The sequence below is a fragment of the Amblyomma maculatum genome, chromosome 2 (genome assembly GCF_055883805.1).
Source record: "Amblyomma maculatum isolate TAMU_Amacu chromosome 2, ASM5588380v1, whole genome shotgun sequence".
In the NCBI taxonomy this organism is placed as follows: Eukaryota; Metazoa; Arthropoda; class Arachnida; order Ixodida; family Ixodidae; genus Amblyomma; species Amblyomma maculatum.
The window spans coordinates 198,884,397-198,896,664 of record NC_139345.1 but is presented as its reverse complement, the minus strand read 5'-3'; the positions used below and the strand labels follow the sequence as shown (position 1 = coordinate 198,896,664).

The 12,268-nt window shown below is 43.8% G+C and overlaps 1 protein-coding gene across 1 annotated transcript in view; it reads right to left on the bottom strand.

Annotated features, from left to right (window-relative positions):
• Positions 1-7,573: 7,573 nt before the first annotated feature.
• LOC146200894 (cuticle protein 10.9-like) overlaps positions 7,574-12,268 on the bottom strand; it is a 31,768-nt gene continuing 27,073 nt past the window's right edge. The window contains exons 2-3 of the mRNA XM_084592986.1: positions 8,870-8,974; positions 7,574-7,937 (exon numbers count right to left, since the gene is read on the bottom strand). Of these exons, the coding sequence (XP_084449112.1) occupies positions 7,659-7,937; positions 8,870-8,965 (375 nt within the window). The 5' untranslated portion in view covers positions 8,966-8,974 and the 3' untranslated portion in view covers positions 7,574-7,658. The remainder of the gene's footprint in view (positions 7,938-8,869; positions 8,975-12,268) is intronic.

Below are 12,268 nucleotides of genomic sequence, written 5' to 3'. Positions count from 1 at the left end.
AGAATGTCAGTTACATGAGTTATTTTTCTGATCGACTCTAGACGCTTCCTATCTCTTAATGTTACCCCTACCATTTTTTTATCCATATACCCTCTGAGTTGACCTCAACTTAAGTAAAATCCTCCTGGTTAGCCTCCACTTTTCAGTCCCATAGGTGGTTAGAGGTAAGATGCAACTGTTGTATACTTTCCTCTTGAGCGATACCGGTAAGCTGTCAGTCATAATCTGCGATTGCTTGCGAATGCGCTCCATCCCAATCTTCTTGCTATTTCCTTTGCATTGTCCGGATCTGCGGTTACTACCTGTTCTAAGGAGACATATCCGCCTACTACTTCCAGTGCTTCGCTACCTAACGTAAACCGCTGCTCCTTCCCGAGGCTATTGAACATTACTTTAGTCTTCAGCATATTGATTTTTAAGCCTACCTTTCTACTTTTGCGATCTAGGTCATCAATCATTATTTGCAGTTCATCCCCCGAGTTACTTAGCAAGACAATGTCATCAGCAAATCGCAGATTACTGAGGTATTCTCCATCTACCCTTATCCCTAACTACTCCCATTCCAAGTCACTGAATACGTCCTCTAAGCAAGCTGTGAATAGTGCTGGGGAGATCGTTTCTCCTTGCCCAACACCTTTCTTTATGGGAATTTTGTTACTTTCTTTATACAAAACCATGGTGGCTGTGCAGCCACTATATATATCTCCCAGCACTTTCACGTACGGCTCGTCTACCCCTTATATCACAATGCCTGCATCACCGCCGAGGTTTCAACTGAATCAAATGCTTTTTCGTAATCTATGAATGCTATGTATAATGGCTGGTTATATTCTGAGCATTTTTTTATCACCTGGTTGATGGTATGGATATGATCGATAGTAGAGTGCCGTTTCTTAAAACCTGCTTGATCGTTTGCTTGATTGCAGTCTAAGGTTGCCCTGATTGTATTAGCGATTACCTTAGTAAATGCCTTATACGTAAGAGACAGTACGCTGACTGCTCTGTAATTGTTAAGGTCCTTAGAGTCCCCTTTCTTATGAATGAGGATAATGTTTGCATTCTTCTATGGTTCCGGTACCATCAATGACACCAGGCACTGCATATACAAAGTGGCCAGTTTTTTTGGCGCGATATCTTCCCCGTCCTTTAACAAATCTGTAGTTATATCATCCTCTCCAGCTGATTTCCCTCTTTTCATAGTTTCTAATGCTTTCTTGACCTCGTCCTTCGTCACTGATGGAACGTCTGACTGTTTTTCCCTAACGCAAATCTCATTATGGTCCGGACTACTTCAGCTACTGTAGAGATGTGTATAAAACTACTCGGCTACCTTGACTATCTTGTCCATATTCGTGATGACGTTACCCGCCTTGTCCCTTATCGCATACATCTGGTTTTTGCCTATACCAATTTCTTCTTTACCGCTTTGAGGCTTCCCCATTCTTTACAGCATACTAAATTTTCTCCATGTTATACTTCCTTATATCGGCCACCTTGCGCTTATTGATCAGCTTTGATATCTCGGCCAATTCTATCTGGTCTATTGGTTTGGAAGCTTTCATACTTTGACGTTTCTTGATCAAATCTTTCGTCTACCTTAGACAGCTTACCGGTATCCTCTCTAACTATCCTACCGCCTACTCCTACAGCGCACTCAGTAATGATATCTCTGAAATTATTGTTCATTGCTTCTAGGGTAATGTCGCTATCCTCGGTTAGAGCTGAATATCTATTATGTAGCGAGATCCTGAACTCTTCTGCCCTCCAACTCGCCGCTAATTCGTTGATGGGTTTCTTTCTTACTAATCTGTTGCGTTCCTTCTTCAGATTTAGGCTAATTTGGGACCTTACCATCCTGTGGTCACTGCAGCGCACTTTCCCGATTACCTCTACATCTTGCATAATGGCGGGGGTTGAACACAGTATGAAGCCAATTTCAAAATTTTAGTCTCCCCGTTAGGAATTTTCCATGTCCATTTCCGGTTCTTCCGTTTGCTGAGGAAGGTATTCATGATTCTTAAGTTATTGTGCTCTGCAAACTCAACTAATAGCTATCCCCTGCTATTCCTAGAGCCAATGCCACAGTCACCTACTGCCTGGTCTCCTGCCTGCTTTTTCCCTACCTTGGCATTGAAGTCGCCCATTAGTACAGTATACTGCATCTTTACTTTTCGCATTGCCGATTCTACATCTTCGTAGAAGCTTTCAACTGCCTAGTCATCATAACTACACGTAGGTGCATAGGCCTGTACAACCTTCAGATTATACCGCTTATTAAGCCGAATTACGATGCCTGCCACCCTCTCATTATTACCATGGAATTCATCTATATTACCCGCTATATACTTATTGACAAGGAAACCTACTCCTAGTTCCCGCCTCTCCGGTAAACCTCGATAACACAGTACATGCCCATCCTTCAGTACAGTAACACCTCATTCGACCTCCGAACCTCACTAAGCCCTGTGGCATCCCCTTTCATACCCTCTAGTTCCTCTAACAGCACTGCTAAACTAGCTTCACTGGCTAGGGTTCTAGCGTCAAACGTTGCCAGGGTCAGTTTCCAACGGCGGCCTCTCCATCGAAGCCAGGAATTCTTAGCACCCCCTGCTGCCTCACAGGTCTGACCGCCGCCGTGGTCAGTTGTTCCACAGCCGCTAGTGACCGAGGGCCGGGGTTTTTTCAAACTAATTATGAGAGGTTGCGGCAAATTACTGCACAAGGCTGGCCAACTCCTGTTCTGTTGAGGGAGTGCGTTGCCGGAGGCGTTCTCCGGCATCAGGTCGCACCCCAAACCTGTTTATGCGATTCCATCAACACGCGGATTTGTTTCTATCCGGTGGAGAATTGCGTGGCACCGGGATTTGAACCCCGGTCCTCTTGCATGCGAGGCGGATGTTCTACCGTTAAGCCACCGCTGCACTCTCCCCATCTCGGACACAACATCCCATCTCGGACTAAAAGTTCAACAGTGACAATATCGCCTGAAACACAGTAACCATCCCACTGCATGGAGGTTGTGTTGGAGCTTGTACCATCTTTAAGACTGAGAGGAAGCCTTAATATGCCATGAATAAAATTATTGTTGCGAAAGCAATACTACTCGCACTTTCAAGCCGTCAGCGTGGTCCCGGCGGTAACCACGTTTGAACTTCGACCTTCAGATGACCCCCGTAGACGACCCCAAGCTGGCAGGTGCTGCCAACTTGGGTCTCTCGTTTCACATGGGACAGTTATGTCAGAATCAGCCTGCTAGGACCCTGGCCTTCACGTTGCCCCTATAGGCCATAAGGCACGTTCATATCGGTTGGCTAAAGCGGGCTTTATATGTGGGCGGAGGAAGAAGAAAAAGAGAAGAACACTCTGTCACCCGCAGCTAATGTTTTAGCTTATCTCATTATCTGGTTAAGCAGCGTTGAACCCTTGTAATTTATGTGAATCAGCTTTGTAGTCACTAGTTTCATCGTGGTGTGCATCTGACATGGTTTGGTGTGTCCGAATTTGAGGACCCCATGCGCTTTTATACAAGCCTATGGCCCCAGCCCTATTTATTAGTAGACTACAGTCATCATGCGTCGATTCTTTTACATATGCATAGTCACATGTATGCTAAATTATAACAATTTCTGAGCCTATAGTGACCACAACTAGTTAGAAGTGTTTTGAATTACAAGCGAAATTTTGTTGACGAACGAAACAATCCATTCAGTTTTATATATTTTTTATCTTTAGAAAGGGGTGGCTATAAAGAAAAGCTTGACATAAATACATGACAAGTGGCGACCTGGATTTTCTGTAGTGATACTCGTTCAGTAGACTATTTTTAATATTGGGCGCATTACAGGCGACCACATGCTTTTTAACATTCAGACTTGTTTGAATTATCAGATTGGCGTCATCATCAGGGTCTTCCACTGCTTGGAGATTGCGTGAAGTTTGAAATGTAATGAGGGAACGTCATTGTCATAGCCTGCAGGATAAAACACAGCCCTAAGAGAAGATTGAGCGCAAGGCTAAACAGTTTCAGCCTAGTAATAAAACCGATTGGAGCAAAATGCCTTTCAATTCTAATTTTTAACACAGGAGAAACAGTGTAGTCTTCATATAGGCAATTTCATTCGTAGCAGAATGATTGATGGAAGAAACTAGCTGTACAGTCAGAAGGCTACTGCTTTTTGCTATGCGGAGTGAATGCTTGACTTCAAGTGGGAGTACGCGTGCCTGCGTCTTTTTATCATATAAGTAAGGATCGACTTTGTAATCTCTGCGGTATGCCTTTTATGCGTTTTTGAATGTCCAAAGATAATGCGATGAGATAAAGTATACAGGATTCCCATTACAATTAATCATGTTTCTGCTTTTATTTTCGGTAGACTAAGAAATAAATATTTTGAAATGTCACACATTAAATAACAAGCTGTAAAATCTATAGATAGGCCCTGTTTACATGGGGCTTCTTTTCACTTTAGTACAACAATTGTTTATGACAACGACATTGTTTTGTTGTATTAAATAAATATATATCGCTCGAATTATTATTTCCATTAATGAACTCTATTACCGCTTTCAGCGCGCTGCTAATAAGGGGATATTATCAGGAAGTGTTTTAAAGGAACTTGCAAGAATAATTTGTATGCGGACAGTTGTATATTGTGTTCAGGTCTAGGTCTATAGCTCAGTGTCTACTTCAATGAAAGAAGCCAGTGAACTCGGTCGAAATTACCAGAATGTCTTCTTCAGAAAGGCAGAAGTTTAATTCTTAGGCTCCCCAAGACAGTTTGCTCAAATACGCTACTTGTCACAAGTCACTTCACTCCCGATGAGTGTGCGTCTTTTTACAGTCAAAAAGAAACCGAGAGTACAAGAATGTAAAAGAGGAACTAATCCTCACGGCACCCTAAACAGGAATAAGCCTGAAAGTAAGTAAAAAGGGAGAAACATAATCTATAGGGATCTCCCTCGTAAAGACATGGCATTCTCTCCAAGCCTTCGGTAGATTCTCACCAAGAACTATAATGGGTGCTATACTTTGGTAACAGAAGCATATTTTTTTCTGAATAATATTTATTTAATGTGCTTATTAATGACACGAAGCACATAACCGCTGCACGAGAAACTTTTACGTTATTGATTAAAAGGCGCCGAAACCGCACCTAAAATCTGCCTAATTGTTAGATTTTCGCTAATTCTGAAGTAAACATTGGCTTCCATATTGCTAGTAATAAACCCTTCCCCAGTGCTCGGACAACATGCCCTAACTTTAACAGGCAGTGAGCTAGAGGACAAGCTGCTCCCTTTTTATTTCTTTGTAGGCATATTTGTGCAGACTCCATTGGAGAAATTGCAATACCATTCCAGTTCTCAGCTCAATTTACTTTGCGTTTGTGCGTCACTTTCGCTGCTGCATTCGTCAGTGCAGCACCCGAGACTTATCGGTAGTTATAGCAGAACGTCAAATTCCTTTCGAGTGCGACAAAAAGGCCATTTATGTATTAGAGGTCCATAGATGGTTCTCTCTGCCTGCCTCTTAGTCGTCACATGACGTCGTGACATCACAATGCTGGCTCTACAAGTGAGCCAATTAGGGCAGTCTTCAAATTGGACTCTTGCGGGTGAAGATCTCTTAGTGGGCAATCACGGTTATGTGACACCTGTAACGCGAGCACAGCTCCGACCAATCAGTTAACTTCTTCTTGCACAGCGGCAGAATATTTTGGCAAGTAGAGCTCATTTGCTTCCCTAGTAATAAATATTACGCCCAGAAGTATTCAGCTGCCATCAACTGAAACTACATATAAATGATCGTGTCCGGGTGCCAGTGCAGTAACCAAATATGCGATTATACAGTAAGGGCTTCAGCTATTGGTGTCTTCTCGCTCTTAACAGCTCGGAAGTTTTGTCCATGCAACTGGTGTGAGCTCTTCTCTATCAGCTCCACGCTGAGATTGCTTGCAAGCGTCAGCTCTCTGCGTGTTATTTGTGGGCCACGCGGCAGCCGAGAGCCGCCGCCCTCCCAACGTACACCTCTTCAGTCCGCACACTCAATTTGCAGAGCTCGTACACCGCTTACTCCTGTATCAAGGCTCACTGTTACACTTTCTAGCAACGGCAGCATATTCTTTTATTCTATCACGCCGTGGCGCCTCTGTGTTTACGGCGCACAAGAGATTCTTGATCTAAACCCGTTGCGAAATTCTTCTTGTGAACGTAATTAATTTTGGTGAGTATTTTCGGGTGCTTGTGTATTGTAGGACCATTAAGAGTCCAATAAAACCTATCTACTACTGCTATGATTGCCATAAAAACAAAATGTTTATCTTTCTTTTCCCTATTAGTTATCTGTGCGTCTGTTATTTTAAATAGTTTTTACTACTGCATCATTTCAGCACACGTTTTCAGCAAGATGGTTGTATATTTTTCAACAACCTTAAAGATGACATCTTAGGCGCAGTTTCTTTTAATGGGCACGGGCGCCGCCACTATCCGCAAGCATCCAAATTTTGACTAACAAAAGCCGCTGTTTTTTTTATAATGAGGCCAGTAGTAAGTTGCGCAACTGGTAATATTGAATATCTCTGACGGTGCACGAACGCTGGTGCTGAGTAAGTAGGTTCGATTCCCGCCGCGGCGACCATGTTTTCATTGAGGCGAAACAAAGGCACCTGTGCTGTGCGATTTGAGTCGGCGTTAAATGATCTCTGGTAGCCTGAATTACCTGGAGGCCTGAACCACGGCGTTCCTCATAGCCTACTGCACAGTAATACGTTAAAACACACGTGACATACAACAACTCTTTTTGCTCCCTGGCGTTCTATTGTCGCCTCTACGTAAGTACATAGCTAAGAAGGATGAACACTCAATTTATTTTTATTATCATTTTATAAGTCCTGCCAGTCTGCGAAGGAGGTCTTAGGCTGGATTTGACATATGTACTAAAGAAATCAAAGCGGAAAATAAGCTTTACAATATATATGAAAAAAATCTGAGAAAACGTTTAATGTCCTTCTACCTGGGCAGATAAACATTCAGAGTAGAAAAGTAGTTAGCCCGAGCATGCACTCCATCAGAGACCAGATACCAACAGCAACACATTCCTTTTTAAATTCTGCTTTTCACAACAAAAGAGGATGTATGTTGAACGAGCCTTTCGGTCCGCATGTGTAATTAATTACGTATCTCTATTTTTATTAGACAGATTTAGCTTACCGTGATCCGCGATCCGCCACCGTGGCCCGCTACCCTGCGGGGGCAAGGCGCACAAGCTGATTGGTCCCGACGCGGCAGGTCTATGCGCCGGCATCCAGTATGTTGCGCCATCTATCGGCGTCAAGGGATCTGGGCAGTGGAACGCGCGGTGGCGGATCACGGTAGCGGATCGCGGATCACGGTAAGCTAAAACTCTCTATTGGCTCATGGTAGCACCATTCGGACTGGATCTGCTGTCTGTGCAATATCGTCTACGATTATCAAATATTCTTGTGTGTTTAAAGTCCTGCTTATATGAAGAGGGCATGCCCATGTATCCGTGAAATCAGAGGCAGCAGCTGTTACAAAAATCAGATTTTATTCGCCAATAAAGCAGCGGTGATCAACCTCACTCCAAGGGCGCTTTCAAATTACGCAGAAAGCATGTGCCATACCTCAATCAAGGCACACCATTAGTCTTCCCATGGTCCCGCTGCTGGAGCTGCTACAGGATTAGCCTTGAACACGGCATCTGCGCTGGCGCCTGGGGCAGTTCCCGGCTCGTTGGTGTCCACCGTGGCACGGAAGCCGCCGGCGTCGGCCACGTAGCTCACAGTGCGAAACAATCCGTTGGCGTCCCGGTAGCCGTAAAACCCGGTTTTGCCGTTGCTGGCATCTCCCTGCTCACTGTGGAACAGCTGTGTTCCGAACTCGTCAGTTTTGTCGTAGCCGAAACTGTATGGTTGGGGAGGCTGCCGAAGCAAAAAAAGTTGCTGAGTGAGATACACTACGATCTGAGAAATTTATTCAGCAACATTCCAGAGAATAGGTCACAGAAGGCTGGTAGATTTTCATTTAAGGGACTGTATACAAAGCTATGAATAGAGCCTTAACTGAGAACTAGGTATCTCTTAGCGATCGCTGTAAACTTCATTCATAGGAAAAAGTTGTCAGTGGAAAGTATACACTGAATAACACTCAACCATCGAAGCTCTTCTTAGATACAAAGGCTAAAGAAAGCTTCAAGGTTAGGCAAACAATTGCCGTAGCTGCGAGGACGCCACCACTGTCGCTTCAACTGGAGTCGATAAATTCTGGTAGTTCATAGAAATTTTGTTTTGATGACCTTTGTGCACGCGAGGTGGTGTCAGTAGTGCCAATCAGTCAAATAACATCAAATGGTGTATTGGCTGCACCCACATTCCGTACAGATTGCGCACTGAAACGGCTTCATTTTTTAAATAAAATAAAAACTCTACACAACTCAATTTTTCAGCGACTGATGCGCTACGTGCTAAATGAGGGGACGGAAGAAAGACAACACACGACACAAGCGCTTGTATCGTGTGTTGTCCTGCATCCGTACCCAAGTCTAACAAGTAGCGCGTATTTCCCAAATATGATCAGCCAACCGGCCGCTGTGTTAGCAATGACAATTTTTCCCATTTCCTGCAAGCTAATTAAATGGTGACTTTAAAATACACGCTCAAAATTCGGGTGAGCTTTAGCCTTTGCGTAGATGAGTACCGAAGATGGGATGTTTGTGCCTGCACTTATAATTCGTCAAATTTTGGAACAGAAAGTAATACTTTTCACGCCTTCGCTTCAATAATCTTCAAAAAGTGTGAAGATTTAAGCAAGAGTGTTTTCTCTAGTTCGCTAGTAACCAGAGCGGTTCACTCACAGAAAAGGGTTCTGCAGCGGAGAATCCATCACTGGTTGCAGAAGCGAAAATAGGGAAGACATTTCCTGCTCCGATGAAGGCGACGGCAGCGCACATAACTATGACCTGGAAGAGAGATATTACATCACTTCACTTGCATAAATGGCCTATTTGCAGCGTTTGGATGGTTCGGAACCATAATGCAAAGGTTTTATTACTTTCCTATTTATGTTATCCCTGGAATATGAGGCCATAGCGTTAAACTGCGCGTTGCCCAATAATTAACACTTTCAATACGTTTGGTTAGACAGCTGAGATGAAGTAAAAATGGTGGTGTTTTTTACAACTGAATACGTTTGGTTAGTAGCCGAGGAGTTCTATACAGATCTCTACAGTAGCCAAAGTAGTCAGGACCGTAATTAGATTGGCGGTAGGGAAAAACAGTCAGACGTTCCACCAGTGACGAAGGACGAGGTCAAGAAAGCACTAGAAACTATGAAAAGGGGGAAATCAGCTGGAGAGGATCAGATAACTACAGATTTGCTGAAGGACGGGGGGGATATCGTGCTTGAAAAACGGGCCACCCTGTATACGCAGTGCCTGGTGTCATCGACGGTACCGGAAGCATGGAAGAATGCAAACATTATCCTCATTCACAAGAAAGGGGACTCTAAGGACCTTAAAAATTACAGACCAATCAGCTTACTGTCTGTTACGTATAAGGTATTTACTAAGGTAATCGCTAATAGAATCAGGACAACCTTAGACTGCAATCAGGCAAAGGATCAAGCAGGGTTTCGGAAACGGTACTCTACTATCAATCATATCCATACCATCAATCAGGTGATAGAAAAATGCTCGGAATATAACCAGCCCTTATACATAGCATTCATTGATTACGAAAAAGCATTTGACTCAGTTGAAACCTCGGCGGTGATGCAGGCATTGCGAAATCAGGGGGTAGACGAGCCGTACGTGAAAGTGCTGGAAGATATATATAGTGGCTGCACAGCAACCATAGTTCTACATAAAGAAAGCAACAAAATTCCCATAAAGAAAGGTGTTAGGCAAGCAGACACAATCTCTCCAGTACTATTCACAGCTTGTTTAGTGGAAGTATTCAGAGACTTGGAATGGGAGCAGTTAGGGATAAGGGTAGATGGAGAATACCTCAGTAATCTGCGATTTGCTGATGACATTGCCTTGCTAAGCAACTCGGGGGATGAACTGCAAATAATGATTGATGACCTAGACAGAAAAAGTAGAAAGGTAGGCTTGAAAATCAATATGCAGAAGACTAAGGTAATGTTCAACAGCCTCGGGAAGGAACAGCAGTTTAAATTAGGTAGCGTAGTACTGGAAATAGTAGGCGAATATGTCTACTTAGGACAGATAGTAACCGCAGATCCGGACCATGAAAAGGAAATATCAAGAAGAATAAGAATGGGATGGAGCGCATTTGGCAAGCACTCGCAGATTATGACTAGCAGCTTACCGGTATCGCTCAAGAGGAAAGTATACAACAGTTGCATCTTGCCTGTACTCACTTATGGGGCTGAAACGTGGAGGCTAACCAAGAGAGTTCAACTTAAGTTGAGGACAACCCAGAGGGCTATGGAACGAAAAATGGTAGGGGTAACATTAAGAGATAGAAAGCGTGCAGAGTGGGCCAGAGAAATAACTCAAGTTATCGACATTCTAGTGGAAATTAAGACGAAATGGACATGGGCAGGACATGTAGTGCGAAGAGAGGATAACCGATGGTCGCTTAGGGTAACAAACTGGATTCCAAGGGAAGGAAAGCGTAGCAAGGGGAGGCAGAAAGTTAGGTGGGCGGATGAGATTAAGAAGTTCGCAGGGGTCAAGTGGATGCAGCTAGCACAGAACCGGGTTAAGTGGAGAAATATGGGAGAGGCCTTCTCCCTGCAGTGGGTACAATCAGGCTGATGATGATGATGACGTTTGGTTAGACCGCTGAGATGAACTAAAAATGGTGGTGTTTTTTGCAACTGAAGGGAAGTGAAATTCTAAGCATTTTGGTTTCTAAGCAAGAAATAATATTCTATGTAGATGCTGTGTTGAAAACTTTTGTCAGAAAGTAAACACCCACTGGAAGGAGCTACGTCTTCTTGTTCACACCATATTGCAAAGAGGGTTCACAGATCTTATAAGCAACTAGAATAACTTTCAACTCAAAGTAGCAGTGAAGCAGAAATTGGAAATTATATTTTGTTGACCAGCGCGTTTATAAAACGTGCATCGGTTTAGAACACACCTTATGGATGATGCAACGTAGAGTAGGGGACATTAGGAGGAACATAAAAATAATTCATCGCGGTAAACGAACCCATTTCAACCTAAACTAGACCAGTTTAAGACATTTGCGTTGGAAAATTGGACGTAGCATGCGCTTACACTTAGGAATCAGAGACGACAAAAAATTGCGCTTTGGAACTGCGTTACTTGTACCTTAAAACAAGCAGTATGCTTCTGTCGAATTATGGTTTCTTTGCTCTGTCGCCTATGCAATATTATGACTCATAAAAATGAAGACACAATATCAGCGCATCAGGAATGAAATAAAATCACCGCTTTAACGGCACGCTTCAGCTGCCGTCCCTTACCTTGGGAACCATTTTAAATTTAGGCTTAGCCGCGGACCGCTGCGTTCTGCTGAGGAACTAGTGTGTCTCAGGAAGCAGAAGGCGCCGGTGCGCTCTTTTATACAGCTCACCGAACCTCACGCAACCACCTAAATGGTCGTGACAGTGGGAGCTGCGTGGCCGCTGCTCTCCCTCTTTTTCTCCTTCCACAATCACGAATAAAGATTCTAGCTGCGACGGTGTCAAAAACCACAATTTTCCTGCTGCACCCTTGCTTTTACTCAGCCGGAATTCCAGGGGAGTTCCTCATCATAGGTAAAAACAATTGTTATTTCTTGGCAGCTGACAAAAGCGTTGGAAACATCTTGACAGTTCATGCTAATTTTACAGAGTAAATTGCAAGAAAAAAATGTACGCGAAAAGACGCTGCTATTGATACTCTGCATATCATAGAAAACAAATCACTTCCGATTTCCACGCCCACGCTAATTGGGTCTTATGTGAGGTGGAAGGTTTTAGTTTTTATCCCGGTTTATCTTTATCTTTTAATCCGGTCGATCTTTTTAAGGAGCCTTTCTATGTACATGCACCTCAAGCGCGTCGGGGCGATAATCGCTTGAGGTGTAAGGAAGAAGATGATACAGCGCCCACGCAAACGGCGATGAAGACTTGTTGTGACCGGAGTTCCGGCCAGACTTCAGTAGCTGACAATGGAGGCTGTTGTAGCCAGAGTTCCGGCCAGGCTTCAGCAGCTCACAATGGAGGCGTACTTAGCGGACGCCTGCGAGTACCACGAACAAAAGCAGCGAAGCGACGG